General features: G+C 41.7%; 1 protein-coding gene across 1 annotated transcript in view; it reads left to right on the top strand.

The window, feature by feature from the left end:
• LOC143816267 (uncharacterized) overlaps nucleotides 1-17071 on the top strand; it is a 657854-nt gene that overhangs the window by 184623 nt on the left and 456160 nt on the right. Inside the window, exons 24-26 of the mRNA XM_077296442.1 lie at nucleotides 10407-10957; nucleotides 12495-12667; nucleotides 14251-14409. Of these exons, the coding sequence (XP_077152557.1) occupies nucleotides 10407-10957; nucleotides 12495-12667; nucleotides 14251-14409 (883 nt within the window). The remainder of the gene's footprint in view (nucleotides 1-10406; nucleotides 10958-12494; nucleotides 12668-14250; nucleotides 14410-17071) is intronic.

The following is a 17071-nucleotide window of genomic DNA, read 5'->3' as shown; positions in this document are numbered from 1 at the left end:
ACCTGTGGTGTCGCCTGACGCATCCTTCACTTTTGGTTTGGGTGAAGGACACAAGGAAACGTCTTGTTCCTGACCGGGAGCATCCACTGACGACTCCTGCTTTTATATTTTGAACTTTCTGAAGAGGAGGCGAAAGAGCTAAAGGCTGAGTCAGCAAGGAAAGCCAAAACTTTTTCCTGCTGCTCCAGCTTTAAAAGCGGTTTTCCTACTCCAAGTTAAGGGAGCCTTCGAGGCCTTGTGTAGCCAGACGATGACGCTGGCTTGACACCTCCAGCCTTAGGTGCTATTTTGCTTTTCCCACTACCACCAGATGCTCCACCACCACCACCATCAGTACCAGCTGGCAACAACAGCCCACGGCCTCTTCCAACAGACTTCCTCATTTTTGGGAAAATGTTACCAAAATAACAACCATTATATGGTACTGTAAAACAAGGTAGAAGGTGAATATAAACTTGTTGAGAATTTAAATCTCCCTTTTTATTTTGGGGAGACTGAACCAAAACTCAGGCCCAGTGTATAACACAACACAATGTAAGTGGCAGAACGTGGCTGGCTGATATACGACAAACTAACAGAACTGACGTATATCCACTTTGTGACAATTTGAATCTCCCTTTTTTTGGGGGAGACTGCACCACAACTCAGGCCCAGTGTATAACACAACACAATGTAAGTGGCAGAACATGGCTGGCTGATATACGACAAACTAAGAGGACTGAGGTATATCCACTTTGTGAGAATTTGAATCTCACTTTTTTTGGGGGGGAGACTGAACCCAAACTCAGGCACAGTGTATAAAACAACGCAATGTGAGTGGCAGCAAGTGGCTGGCTGATATACGACAAACTAAGAGGACTGAGGTATATCCACTTTGTGAGAATTTGAACCACACTTTTTTTGGGGGGAGACTGAACACAAACTCAGGCCCAGTGTATAAAACAACGCAATGTGAGTGGCAGCAAGTGGCTGGCTGATATACGACAAACTAAGAGGACTAAGGTATATCCACTTTGGGAGAATTTGAATCTCACTTTTTTTTGGGGGGAGACTGAACCCAAACTCAGGCACAGTGTATAAAACAACGCAATGTAAGTGGCAGCAAGTGGCTGGCTGATATATGAAAAAATACAAGGACTGTAGTACAATTTCAATATCCCTACAATGATCTCAGGACAAGTATGGCAGCAATAAAAAGGACTGCTGCACACACAAGTGTGGACAAATAAACAAGATAACTGTGCAGAAAGGAGCAACAGGATTTTTGCTTTTAAAAAAGCAGTTGGTTTGCACAGCAGTGGTGCAAACAGCATTGCAGCTGTCAGGGAGCCTTATAAGGCAGCCTAATAAGCTACAGAGCTGATGCACAGAAATCTAGCCTCTAGGGTTGAGCGACTTTTATTTTTATAGGATCGGGTCGGGTTTCACGAAACCCGACTTTCTCAAAAGTTGGGTTGAGTGAAATCGGCCGATCCTATAAAAAAGTCGGGGTCGGGGTCGGCCGAAACACGAAACCCAATGCAGTGCAATGGGATACTATGGTTCCCAGGGTCTGAAGGAGAGGAAACTCTCCTTCAGGCCCTGGGATCCATATTAATGTGTGAAATAAAGAATCAATATAAAAAATATTGATATACTCACCTCTCCGGAGGCCCCTGCACCTCACCGCTGTTAACCGGCAGCCTTCTTTGCTTAAAATGAGCACGTTTAGGGCCTTCCATGATGTCACGGCTTCTGATTGGTCGCGTGCCGCTCATGTGACCGCCACGCGACCAATCACAAGCCGTGACGTCATTCTCAGGTCCTAAATTCCTAGAATTAGAAATTTAGGACCTGAGAATGACGTCGCGGCTTGTGATTGGTCGCGTGGCGGTCACATGAGTGGCACGCGACCAATCAGAAGCCGTGATGTTCATCTAAGGTCTTTCAAGCGCTTGAAAGACCTTAGATGAACGTCACGGCTTCTGATTGGTCGCGTTGCGGTCACGTGACCGCTCCGCGACCAATCACAGGCCGCGACGTCATCTAAGGACTTTCAAGCGCTCATTCTGAGGTACCGAAGCTGCCGGCTTCATCGGGCTGCGTCGGAGAGGTGAGTATATCAATATTTTTTATTTTTATTCTTTATTTTACACTTAAATATGGATTCCGATACCGATTCCCGATATCACAAACATATCGGAACTCGGTATCGGAATTCCGATACCAGGTTCAGAAGATCGCCGACCTCATGGCCGACCCCACACAGGGGTCGGGTCGGGTTTCATGAAACCCGACTTTGCCAAAAGTCGGCGACTTCTGAAAATGGCTGACCCGTTTCGCTCAACCCTACTAGCCTCCACTGTCCCTGCAAAACAAAGGTGGTGTTGGACAGTGGAAATCGCTACAGCACAAGCGGTTTGGGGGTTAATCTTTCCTCCCTAACTATGTCCCTTCTTCTGACGAAGCTGCAGCAACCTCTCCCTATGCTAAGATCGGCAGAAGTAAGATGGCGGTCGGCGTGCATGCCCCTTTATAGCCCCTGTGACGCCGCGGAAAGCAAGCCAATCACTGTCATACCCTTCTCTAAGATGGTGGGGACCAAGACCTATGTCATCATGCTGCACACACTCTGCGTCCTCCTTCATTGGCTGAGAAATAGCGCTGAATGCGTCATACGAAACGCGACTTTGGCGCAAAGATCGCCGACCTCATGGCCGATCCCACACAAGGATCGGGTCGGGTTTCATGAAACCCGACTTTGCTGAAAGTCGGCGATTTTTGAATTTGTCCGATGCATTTCGCTTAACCCTAGTCAGGACTGTAGAAAGCTGAGATGCACAAAAGAAACAGAAGGACAATACGTATTCCTGTCATTTCTCCCTTGTTATTTTACAACTGTTTTATATATTTATCATACGTTTTTGTCCTAGTTTCTATTACCCATACAACCAGGTTGGGTTTAGTACTTCAATGAATTCAATAACCACCATCAAAAATACCAATGATAAATTAATACTCAGGTAAATAAGAAGTACATTAAAGCTCAAATAAAATAAAATAAAACGTAATATTTTATTATATTATATTATATATTTATTATATTATATATTATATATAATATATATAAAAAATATTAAAAATATACATAACCAAGAAAGGTGCTAGATATAAACCACTGAGATTGAAAACATACAGTTTTTAAACTATACCAATTATTGATAGTCATAAGATGTCATAGGGAAAGATGCAGGAAATACTATTATATGTGTGCTAAGAGGCTGCTATAAAAACGTGTTTTAATGGTTTAATCCAAAACTGCCTTTGCTTAGGACAAAGTACATAAAACAGTCAATGATAAGCAAAAAAAAATGTGTTGTGAACAAGTGCAAATACCAATGTTCATCAATTATCAAGGGAAAGAGAAAGGTGGGAAACACACTGCTATTGAAAAATGCATGTGTCAATATAGAGATGATGGAACATATTATACCTGTTTTGCAGGGAATCACAGTGGATACTATGGCTTCCCGATGCGCATTTCGCTTTCTTTTTTATGTATAATATGTTCCATCATCTCTATATTGACACATGCATTTTTCAATAGCAGCGTCGCTGCATTTTACCATGTGGTCAGCAGACATCTAGTCCTCGGTGCAGTAACAGGTGGTTTTTTACAAATCAATCTAGGCTTGCCTATATAGCAGCCCTTATAACACGTGTTTCCCCCCTTTTTGAATACTGTCACTGCATTTGCTATGGCCAGTCCTGTGGTACAGATCCTGTTATTATGGAATTATTGGGGATCACAGTTTTTAATTCCTTCAGTACTGGGGTGTGTATGCCATCCAGGCCCTGTGATTTGTCTACTTCAGTGTTTTTAAAGGGAATCTGTCACCCCCTGTGACGTATTTAACGCATTAATATGGACATACAGGTGATAGAATTGTTAAACTAGTCCTATCTATATGCCTCATATTAGCGGTCTTGTTGAGAAAACGTATATTAATCTTTTATGCTAAGTTATGCTAATGATTTCTTCCAGGCTCCGGGGAATACTGTGCCTGGAAGAAATCCCTGCCTCCTGTCTTCATTGTAATGTCACCCCCCCCCCCCCCCCCCCGCGCCATGCACATCACAGTAAAGTTGTGGCGCCACAATCCTGCGCCTGCGCCCTGCACTCCCTCTACAATTCCACAATCCACTTCTTTTCTTCACTTCTTTGGACAGTGTATTCAGGGATCTTCTGTGCAAGGCGCCAGCAAGTCACTGCAGCTTCTGCTCCAGTGACCTCTGGCAGGTACTCTCCCCATTTCCTACCTGCATAGTCATCGCTAGGAACTATGTGTATATATGGATTGCTAATATGAGGCATACGGGTAGGACTAGTTTAACATTTCTATCACCTGTATGCCCATATTAATAGGTTCTACATGTCCCAGGGGGTGGCATATTCCCTTTTTTAAGAGGATGTCGTTCTCCTTGCTGGATTATGGAGGAGACATTTAATGGAGAATTTATGGTTTGCCTGATCATGTTATCTATCATGGGATCTTCTGGTGTAAGTACTGTAGAAAAGGACTCATTTAGTTGATTAGTAGTTCCCTCATCCTCTGCCCCAATTTCACCCAAATTATTTTTGTTTATATAGTTGAAGAATATTTTGTGATTAATTTTGCTTTACTTAGCAATGAGCCTCTTTGTCTCAGTCTCTACTGCCTTAATTTGTCTTTTACACAATTTTTAATTCACTATTATTATATAATTCCTCATCACTAGCTTTAATTCCCTAAACGCTTTCTTTTTGTCATCTATTGCACCCCTCCAATTTATAATTTGTTTATTCCCTTAGTGCACAGTTCTTTTTCAGAAAAGTTTATAAAAGTTTCCAATTTACTTTGTGTATTTTTATTTTCAAGGATCTTTGCCAGGTTGTGAGGCTTGGTATGGTGGAGTTATTGGGGAGGCTCTTGACATTAGTATACATACATTTTATTTATTTTCTGTATTTCTATTTCTCTTTAGTGTATTAAAGGCAATATATCAACAGATTTTTGCTATGTAATCTAAGAGCAGCATGATAAAGGACAAGACAGTCTGATTCCAGCAATGTATCCCTTACTGAATTGTTTGGTGTAGTTTTGATAGAATCCTTGTTTGTCTGATGTACACGGAGTAGAGCTAAGACTTTTGGGCTGTGCATTATCCCACCCACACCCGACTGGCAGCTTACTTGGAAAACTGTGAATTGTAAGCAAGCTGCTAATCAGTGGTGGGGCGGGGTTACACAAATTAGCCTGACTCTCTGGCATGTGAGATATAGTCCTGTAGTGTTGATCTCCTGTTGTTAAAAACTGATTGTATAGAAACTACAACACACTGCCTAATAAGTGACATGTCCATCTTATCAAGCTTTTGTGCCCTATATTTTGCTGCTCTCAGACTAAATTGCAAAAACCTACTGACAAATTCTCCTTAAATCTTCTAAGCCCTTCCCCATGCCACCCCCCACTTTCATTGCTTAGGCATAAGTCACTATCTACACTATCTTCTCCTCCTGTATAGTAATTAACCTCCCCTCCATAGTTTAACCATGCCTCCAACCTTTTAGCCATTCTTTCCCTCAACACAGCTGCACCCTCTCCATTGACATGCAGCCTAGTCACACTGTAAGGTGCACAGGTTGGTAGTCATGGGTGAGGGGCTGGTGTGTTCCCACTTCCCACACCCTGGCATGCTACAAATAAACAGTGTCCCGATTCTCCTGTGCTATGCATTTAGTGCATAACACTGACGTTTTTGGTCGCAGGCCTCTGCTGTCTTCGGTTCTTCAACTTCAGGAACAGCCGCACACACATTAGGGGAGATCACATTTGTTTGCTTAACAATCCATTTTCATCATATTGAAACACGCTGTTTTAGGCATAAACTTTTCCTATTTCAAAGTCAATAGCATAGCACATTCTGATGTCCCCTGTTCGCTCACCCTGAGCTATCCTCCTCCTCACTCGCACCTCTGATCCCTGGGTAGTCCATCCGGCTCTGCAGCTTCCATGAGTCCCGACCCGACTCCCTTATGTGATTCCCTGTCTGACTTTCTCTCATATGAAGATATTGAAACATACTTGCTTCTCAGTGCCTCAGTTGGACTGTAGGCCCCGGGTGTTCCAGGAATGTCGGCTCCGAATTTATCGCTGACGTTCTCTTGTTGCTGAACAGCCTGTGCTACTCGTGCCCTCTGATCTCCAACTACTGCTGTCTCTTCATCTAATCTCTTACTCTCACTGCACTAAACAGGAAGTGTTCCTCTTGTTAACTGGCTGTGCCCCTCCCACACTGGAGCTGTTCCAGAACACATTAACTGTTTCTATCATAGACCTGTCTACTTCCTGAACTTATGGTGCCCACAGCCGCACTATACCCAATCCTATAGCTAAACCTTAACCTATGCGCTATGCACTAATCTTATACTTTCACTATATCTAATAGATTTTTCAGAACACATTGAGTCATCCACATATTATAGCAATGCATTAACTGTGCACTTTGGTGCCTATAAGGTCCTGTGCCTAATAAAACACTTTTTTGTATAGGTTAGAACCTTTTTTCTAGTCAATGGAGAAGCACATGACCGTTCTGGTCACACTCTTAAGGCTGAGTCACACATAACGATATCGTTAACGATATCGTTGCAACGTCACGCTTTTGGTGACGTAGCAACGATCCCGCTAACAATCTCGTTATGTGTGACAGCGACCAACGATCAGGCCCCTGCTGGGAGATCGTTGGTCGTTGGGGAATGATCAGGACCATTTTTTGGTTGCTGATCACCCGCTGTCATCGCTGGATCGGCGTGTGTGACACCGATCCAGCGATGTGTTCACTTGTAACCAGGGTAAATATCGGGTTACTAAGCGCAGGGCCGCGCTTAGTAACCCGATATTTACCCTGGTTACCATTGTAAAAGTAAAAAAAAAAACAGTACATACTCACATTCTGATGTCTGTCACGTCCCCCGGCGTCCACAGGGTTAAAACTGCTTTCGCCAGGAGCGCTGCTAATGCACGCGCTCTGGCCGAGAGCTTCCCTGCACTCACTGTGTCAGCGCCGGCCGTAAAGCAGAGCACAGCGGTGACAATGGGAACCAGGGTAAATATCGGGTTACTAAGAGCGGCCCTGCACTTAGTAACCCGATGTTTACCCTGGTTACCCGGGTGCTGCAGGGGGACTTCGGCATCGTTGAAGACAGTTTCAACGATGCCGAAGTCGTTCCCCTGATCGTTGGTCACTGGAGAGAGCTGTCTGTGTCCCAGCTCCCCAGCGACCACACAACGACTTACCAACGATCACGGCCAGGTCGTATCGCTGGTTGTGATCGTTGGTAAGTCGTTTAGTGTGACTTAGGCTTTACACTACCATAGAACCTGTAGCCAACAGAGAAGTCTGCTCAGTTCTTCAGGAACCTAAAGCCCTTCTTCCTAAAACAATTCCTGAGCCACTTATTTACCTTTCTAATCTCCAGCTGTCTCTCTGGCTTGGCACATAGTACTTCAGGGAATACAGTACAACCTTTGAGGTCCTTGCCTTAAGCTGTAAGTCTAATTCCCTGAAATCATTTCTAAGGATCTTCCACCTACCTCTGACTTTGTCATTGTACAGATGTGCACCATGACTGCTGGGTCCTCACCAGCCTCTTCTAGTGATCTGTGAACCTGATCTGCGATGTGTCGAACTTGAGCAGGAGGAAGACAACACACCATGCAACCATCCAAGTCTTTCTGATAGATTGCCCTGTATGTTCCCCTAATGATGGAATTCCCCACTAGCAGCACATGTCTGGCCTTCTCTGCGCTCCTTCCCACCCCCCACCCCTTATTGGAGCAGACTCTCTCCTGGCTTTCAGGAGACAAATTCATGTTTTTTTTGTCCAGATACTCACTGAATACAAAGTAAGAATTAAAGAATACCTGTCACAAAATGGCCGCTTTTATTCTTAAATAGTGTAATTATTTATATGTGTTTATATGTTTTCAATGGATACTGACTGCTTTGAAAGGCAGTATCTGTCTAAAATCTTTTTTTTTTTTTTAAATATCTATTTTTTTCAGAAGTTTGCAACTATCTTTCAGATGGCATGGCTTTTCAGGTATCACTTTGCATAGCGCATTATTCTCTGGTCTAAACATCATTATTCTGCTATAAATGGTGAGATCATGCTGTTTAGTGTAGCGATTAGGTGAGAGGATATCGAAAATGAAAGATAATGTTTGCGCTATTGTGGAGGTCATAGTTTTACTTTATTAGTATAATTGTCACTGTTTGCTGTGCTTCGCTTCACTCGGCATAACTGTCACACTGCTCTCTGTTCTAAAATGTGGTTTACCGCTGATTAGAGCAAAGAGCAGTGTATCAGTCTTGTACAGTGTTCGGCAATAACAACTGTACTAATAAAGTAAACTTATGGCCCTTGCAGTAGTTCAAACATTATCCTTCACTCCATAGCACTGAACATTTTCTCTAATTAAGCTCTTGCCATAATTTGCGAGATCATGCTGTTCAAGGAAGAAAAATCACGTTCTTTTCTATGGGGTAATGTAGCGCCACTAGGCATGCCGGGAACACAGTATACAAAAAGATGTCCCTAATAAAGTTTCTAAGCTATACTGGACCACACTTCCACCATAATAGGTATCGACATATCCCAGGAAAGTTGATTGAATCCTAGAAAAAAATTAAGTGAATATAAAATCCCAAAACAATGAATACATTTAATAAGTAAATGCTTAATACGTATGTGAATACTTATAATATAGAGCATTAAAAAGGGCATATCTAGTCATATATGTATTGAGCATTTATTTAATAACTGTATTAATTGTTTTGGGATTTTGTATTCATTTCATTTTTTTCAAATCATCTTTCTTAGGATATGGTGATATACATGCCGGATCCCCAGGTCTGGCAGCCACATACTGACTTTCAGCAGAAAGTAGGCATTATTATGAGCTTATACATCATATAGTTTGCAAATGATCTTCCCTAATGATTTTTTTATCTCTCAATTCAGCAGTCTTCCCCATGATTGTGGAGCTTACTGAAATAGACTAAAGGTACCTTCACACGAAGCGACGCTGCAGCGATAGCGACAACGATGCCGATCGCTGCAGCGTCGCTGTTTGATCGCTGGAGAGCTGTCACACAGACAGCTCTCCAGCGACCAACTATGCCGAGGTCCCCGGGTAACCAGGGTAAACATCGGGTTGCTAAGCGCAGGGCCGCGCTTAGTAACCCGATGTTTACCCTGGTTACCAGCGTAAAAGTAAAAAAAACAAACAGTACATGCTCACCTGCGCGTCCCCCAGCGTCTGCTTCCTGACACTGACTGAGCTCCGGCCCTAACAGCAGAGCGGTGACGTCACCGCTGTGCTTTCACTTTCACTTTAGGGCCGGTGCTCAGTAAGTGTCAGGAAGCAGACGCTGGGGGACGCGCAGGTGAGTATGTGCTGTTTGTTTTTTTTACTTTTACGCTGGTAACCAGGGTAAACATCGGGTTACTAAGCGCGGCCCTGCGCTTAGCAACCTGATGTTTACCCTGGTTACCAGTGTAAAATATCGCTGGTATCGTTGCTTTTGCTTTCAAACACAACGATACACGGCGATCGGACGACCAAATAAAGTTCTGGACTTTATTCAGCGACCAGCGACATCACAGCAGGATCCTGATCGCTGCTGCGTGTCAAACGAAACGATATCGCTAGCGAGGACGCTGCAACGTCACGGATCGCTAGCGATATCGTTACAAAGTCGTTTCGTGTGAAGGTACCTTTAGGGACCTTTTTAAATGCTTAGGAAGCCTTTGCAGGTGTTTTTTGTCAATTATTCTAATTTACTGAGATAATAACTTTAGGGTTTTCATTGGCTTTAAGCAATAATCATCTACAATAACAGAAATAAACTCTTGAAATAGATCACTGTTTGTAATTACTCTATATAATATATGAGTTTCACTTTTTGTATTGAAGAACTAAAATAAATTAACTTTTTGATGATATTCTAAATTTGTGAGAAGCACCTGTAAGTAGCTAGTGAGGCTGCTTCAGGGATGTATGTTATATGGACTTTTTTGTACACCTGATAATATACAAGAACTTACACAGTATATGCCTCGTAATAAATTTGGGTTGAAATTAAAATCTACGCCTGATATGTTCTGTCATAAGTTTAATAAACCGTTCAAAATATTGGTGGCCATTCTTCCTCTGCTTATTCCTGCCCATTTGTCACAACTCTTTTGAAAAGTGAAAAGAAGGAAAAAATGCACAAATGTTGGTGTCTGCTACAATTTGCAACTTTGTAACAATAAATCTCCCCATCTGTTTACTTTTACAGTCTACTGTGTTTCCTAATGTGTCACATTTGTCTTTTAGGGAAGACCTAGTAGAACATGCGAGCTATCATATTCAGGATTTGGACATTTTAACCAAACAGGAAATTGAAAATGTGTGCCATCTCTTATCATCCATGCACCTTTCTGTCTGTGAGCATGCCAAGTCAACAAATCAAAATTATGGAAATATAGCCAATGCAAACTTTGATAAATTTGTTCAATGCTTCAGATCCCTTCTACAAGATCAGTATACCTTAATAAAAAAGGAGCATGAGGTGGCCTTGGAAACTCTCAGTTGCATTGATAAAAAGCGTAGAACACATGAAAAGCTAACTGATGACCTTGCACATAAAAAGAATGTACTTGAACAACACAAAAAAGGAACATTGAAAATATTAAAGCAGATTGCGCAAGACAAGGCTATGGTGGAACAGAAGATCCATGTTGTCCATCGACAGTTAGAGAAGATCAAGAAACTGAGATCCCTACTCCCAGAGTATCAAGTTGCACTAGAGAAATCAGAATACAAATGTTCAGCTATAATAGAAAATATTAAGCAAATGGTGCAAAACATAGATATATCAGCTTTAGGTAAGGAGTAGTGGTTTGTATAGTTCTAAACTCTGCAAATGATATGATGGAGAACCGAACTGTGATATGTGATTTCTAGAGACACCAGCTAGAAGAAGGAAATAAGACAAAATAGAAATAGTAATAATAATAATAATCTTTATTTATATTTCGCCAACATATTCTGCAGCGCTTTACAGCTTAACAGTTTCAAACACAACAGTCATAAGTAATAACGTTAGCAATACAATAATTAAAGCAAAATAAGATGACCCTGCTCGTGAGAGCTTACAATCTACAATGAGATGAGGGAGGTACAAGGTACAGGTGTGTATTTACAATGATGGTCCAGCCATCTTCAGGGGATGGAGGATAGATGGAAGTAGTGAATGGGCTACACACACAAACATAAAATGACTTTGATTAGGGAACGTGATAGGCCGCTCTGAACAAGTGTGTTTTGAGGGAGCACCTAAAACTATGTAAATTGTGGATGGTCCTAATATCTTGGGGTAGAGCATTCCAGAGGATTGGCGCAGCACGGGAGAAGTCTTGGAGTCGTGAGTGGGAGATACAGATTAGTGCAGAGGTTAGTCGAAAGTCATTTGCAGAGCACAGAGGTCGGTTAGGCCGATAGACTGGAATGAGGGAGGAGATGTAAGGGGGTGCCGCACTGTGGAGAGCTTTGTGGGAGAGAACAAGTACTTTGACTTGTTTCCTGTAATGAATAGGCAGCCAGTGTAACGACTGGCAAAGAGCGGAGGCGTCCGAGTAACGATTAGCTAGATGGACAACCCTGGCTGCTGCATTAAGGATAGACTGGAGAGGGGAAAGTCGAGTAAGGGGGAGGCCAATTAGTAGAGCATTGCAGTAGTCCAGGTGGGAGTGGATCAAGGTGACAGTGAGGGTTTTTGTTGTTTCCATGGTGAGAAAAGGGTGGATTCTAGAGATGTTCTTTAGGTGTAAGCGGCACGAGCGGGCAAGAGATTGTATATGGGATGTGAAGGAGAGATTGGAGTCAAACATAACGCCCAGACAGAGCGCCTGCTGCCGGGGTGTTATTATGGTGCCACTAACTGAGAGGGAAATGTTAGATTTAGGGAGGTTAGTAGATGGCGGGAGCAGAATAAGTTCAGTTTTGGAGAGGTTGAGTTTCAGATATAGAGAGAACATGATGTTGGAGAGTGCGGACAGACAGTCACTGGCGTTCTGTAGTACAGCGGGAGTAAGGTCAGTGGATGATGTGTATAGTTGTGTATCATCAGCATAAAGATGATACTGAAAGCCAAATCTGCTGATGGTCTGTCCAATTGGGGCCGTGTAGAGGGAAAAGAGAAGGGGGCCAAGGACTGAGCCCTGAGGTACCCCGACAGTGAGAGGAAGAGGAGATGAAGTGGAGCCAGAGAACAGAACACTGAAGGAGCGGTCAGAAAGATAGGAGGAGAACCAGAAGAGAGCAGTGTCCTTAATGCCTAGTGACTGGAGCCTAGAGAGTAGGAGAGGGTGGTCAACAGGGTCAACCTAAGTTGATCTTTTGATGTCATCATTATATTTCCAGGAGATCTGCGTGCAATGCAGAAGCCAGATGTGGACATTGAAGAGCTAATGGCATCGATCATTATTATTCTCAAGTCACCAAGTGCAGATCTGACATGGGCAAAGGGAGCTAAGAGGCAGATGGCCAATATAGATCGCTTCCTAAATGAGTTGTCAAATTTCCACATGTCACAGGTGAAATTCTGTATTTATGGATTTTATTAAATATTTGTAATATTAAACATATTTGTTATCATATTCCTTAAAGTTACATCAAACTCAAATACACAGAGGGCCATAATTAAAAACTTGGACAAAGTCATGAACCATCCTTGATATTACTTAAAAAATGTCTACAATTGAGAACATTTTCTTTTATCATCAAATATAACGATGATCCTTTTCACATGGAAACAAACTTTAGGGTACGTGCACACGTTGCGGAAAGGTGTGCGGATTTTTCCACACTGATATTGGTAAATCCGCATGAAATCCGCACTGCGAAATTACTGCGGATTTACCGCGTTTTTTTGCGGTTTTTGTGCGGATTCCACCTGCAGATTCCTATTATGGAGCAGGTGTAGACAGCTGCAGAATCCGCACAAAGAATTGACATGCTGCGGAATAAACAACGCAGCGTTTCCACACGTTTTTTTCCGCAGCATGTGCACTGTGGATTTTGTTTTCCATAGGTTTACATGGTACTGTAAACGCATGGAAAACTGCTGCGAATCTGCAGCGGCCAATCCTCTGTGGATCCACAGCAAAATCCGCAGCATGTGCACATACCCTCAATGGGTAGTCCCTTCAACAAAATACATTTTAATTAATAGATCTTAGAATAAAATAAACATATAATCACAAATTAGGCATCCTGGAATAATATAATATGTTATCCAAGAGCAGTAAAAAGCATATAGCCCAGTGGCCTTATTTAAATATGTAATAACAAAGGTAAAAAAAACCTTGAATAAATAAATAATACAGATAATAAAGTATGATGCTAACAAAAGTGCCCCCAAACACAGTATGATGCCCCCACAGTAAAGTCATCCACAGTACTCTGCACACGCATGGTATGATTACCCTACCATACCCTTCAGCACAGTATGGTGACCCCATCATAGTATGATGCCCAAACTGTGATCCCCACACAGCCCTCCACATAGTGTAATGGGCAACATATAGTCCTCCATACAGTATAATGGCCCCACATAGTCCTTCATGCAGAATAATGGACCCCACATAGTCCTCCATACAATATAATGAGCCCCACATAGTCCTCCATACAGTATCATGGCCCCACATAGTCCTCCATACAGTATAATGGGCCCCACATAGTCCTCCATACAGTACCATGGCCCCACATAGTGCTCCATAGAGTATAATGGTCCCACAGTTCTTATTCAGAATAATGGGCCCCATATTTAAAAATATAAATACTCACCTCACGTCATTCCCCCCCTGCTCTGTGATGAGGAGCGAGTTCTCTGCAGCTCTTCACTGCTCGGGTGTGAAATAGTGATGCCATCGCTGGGACGTCAGACACATAGGGAAAATGATGGTGCAGCGTGTATCAGCTGACGACTCCCTACTGCATCATTGCTTTCAACTTTATCGGCATTCAGGATGCCAATATAGTTGAAAGTGCAATGACAGGCAGAGGGGGGCGGTGTCTGTGTTGCAGCCAAATATAATCACCTAGCAGGCTAGATTTGGCAAGCAGGCCATAGTTTGACATGTGTGCCCTATAACAATGTTGCATTTTTCATCTTTAGTTAGCTCAGTCTACATTTGAGCTTGTGGAAACAAATACAAAGAAAATTCAGTTTACTCCTGAGAACATGGAGAGGAAGACTGCTGGTAATGCGGCAGCTGGAAGTCTTATGAGATGGCTTCAAGGTGCCATACAGTATTACAGGATTTTGACTTTTAAGGTAATTTTTATTTTACTTATAGGAAATAAATAATTGCCAAAAAGGCAACAGTTTTAAGAGCTAAACAGTGTGTCACGGAGCAAGGTCATAATATAGTATACAAAAGCTTAAACATGATAAGCAAAATAATTTCTTGTTGCCCAGTATCTGAATGTAAATCATTCAGAAAACATATATTTTATTACAGTTAAAAGGGGTATTCCCATCTCCAAAATCCTTTCCCAATATGTAGTAGGTGTAATAATAATAATAATAATACTAGCAAATACCTACAATTAGAAATGTAGTATAGTTTTTCTGATTCTCTATGTCTCTTTCGTCATGAGCAGGCATTGCAGGATTTTAGGTATCCATGGTTACAATTAGTGATTAGCGAATATAGTCATTACTCGAGATTTCCCGAGCACGCTCGGGTGTCCTCCGAGTATTTTCTAGTGCTCGGAGTTTTTGTTTTTAGCGTCGCAGCTGAATGATTTACATCTGCTAGCCAGCATAAATACAAGTGGGGGTCGCCTGGTTGCTAGGGAATCCCCACATGTACTTATGCTGGCTAACAGATGTAAATCATTCAGCTGCGATGCTAAAAACTAAAACTCCGAGCGCTAAAAAATACTCGGAAGACACCCGAACATGCTCGCGAAATCTCGAGTACCGAGTATATTCGCTCATCACTAGATACAACCACTGATATAGTAACAGTTTGCTAGTTGCTAGTGGTCATAACCATGGAAACCTAAAGTCTTGCAATGCCTGCACATGACGAAAGAGACATAACGAATCAGAAAAACTATACTACATTTCTAATTGGAGGTATTTGCTATTATTATTATTACATCTGCTACTTATTGGTAAAAGATCTTGGAGATGGGAATACCACTTTAATTAATTTTATGTTTAAAAATGGTATTGTAAGTTTGGCACAACGTAAAACATTATGGCCCTGATTCATCAAGACAAGCGTTGTTCACACCAATCTTAATGAGAGGGTGTGGTGGTGTGAGTCATACGCTCTTGCCTCTTAATGATTCAGGCAAGTCTTAAAAGTGGCGTGCAACTCAGCTCAAATTTTACTCTATTGAGACTGGAGTAAGATTTATGGCACAAGGTACACCACAGTTAGTCATGAACTAGACAAGTGGTCGTTACCTCTCCCCATCCCGCCCAGCTCTACTAATTCTGTTTTAACTGGTCAAAATTAGCATGAAACCACCACAAGTTGCAACATTTTTGTGCAACTTTGTGACTTCTGGGGTAAACACTTGATGAATCGGGGCTTACGTACAAAAAGATTTTAGCCATTAATCACAAACTGTTGTCATCATAAGTTTGGCAATGGCTGTCTATTATTTTTTTTAATTTAAAAAGATGGTCTTAAAATAAAAGATCTAATAAATAAATGGAAAAAACCCAGATGCTTACCTCCTGTACACCCATCAATTCTACAACAGAAGGAAACTGCTGCATCTCGTTACATAAAAGATACTGTGATCCATCATCTAATTATGTCATATGGCACAGTATTCTGTATAGTGACAACGAGCCCGATTCATCAAGGCTTTTATGCCAATAGTCTAGTATAAAAAGTTTTAAAAAGGCACATAATTTTGGTGAAACTGTTAGCTATGCTAAAATGATGTGACTTTCGGAATTCTCATGACATTTTCGCCCAACTCAGATTACGTGGCCAGATCTGGGGTGGGACGGGAAGGTGTTGTGGTAACCACCGCTCCTCAAATCTGTAACAAGCACGGCATTTGCTATGCCCCAAATCTTACTGCAGCAGCGGCTGGAATAGGATTTGTGGCAAGGCACACACAAAGGTGTATAACACTCGTCCGACGCTTCTGTTTTTGAATAAGCATTCGTCTCTTCATGAATAAGGTTCATCTGACTCCAGGACATCTCCTTAGCAAGATCAGCATGAATAATGCCGGTCTGATGAATTAGGCCCATTATGTTTTATGGGATCTATAAACATGGTATTTCTTTTTACTGTAGAATAACATCATTTAGTGAATTATTTAATTAGCATGATAATTTGGCAAATTTATAGTGCTGCTCTATTGAATTCCGACTTTAACATGACAAGGCAACACGCACAAATTGAAAAGAGGTTAAAACAATTTGGAGATACTAAAGATACAGAATAATCAACAAAATCCAGTCTGTACATACAGATGTAGCATGTCTTAACATAACACACAGTGCAATAACTACACCTACGTGCAGAAGGATAATAATAAGTAAGATATTACTTGACAACTATAACATCAAAAGCCATTGAAGATGTCAAGTTGTGTCAAATTACACTTTTCAGTATCGGGAGAACTTGTTGCATGGAGTGGTTAATAGCCACTTCATTTTTCTCTTCAGATCTTCAGGAATTAGTGACAAATAAGTGTCTTAAGATGGAATCTCTTATGCTCTTAACTGCATTGTTTAAAAACAATGGTCTTACATATTTGGAATATGGTCACCAAGTTTGTCACTTCAACCCTTTCTTATGTATTCATATTCCTCTAAGAATCACATAAATGCATGGTAAGATGTATGCCTTGGGGTGTAAATATTTGGAATTGAGTGATGGTTGAGGATTAGTATGCTCAAAACAAAGAATTCACCCCAATCTATGTTGACACTTGTTTTATACTATTGATATTGT

The sequence above is a fragment of the Ranitomeya variabilis genome, chromosome 3, assembly GCF_051348905.1.
Source record: "Ranitomeya variabilis isolate aRanVar5 chromosome 3, aRanVar5.hap1, whole genome shotgun sequence".
Lineage (NCBI taxonomy): Eukaryota > Metazoa > Chordata > Amphibia > Anura > Dendrobatidae > Ranitomeya > Ranitomeya variabilis.
Note: the sequence above shows the minus strand (reverse complement) of the source record. Positions and strands in the feature narration are given on the sequence as shown.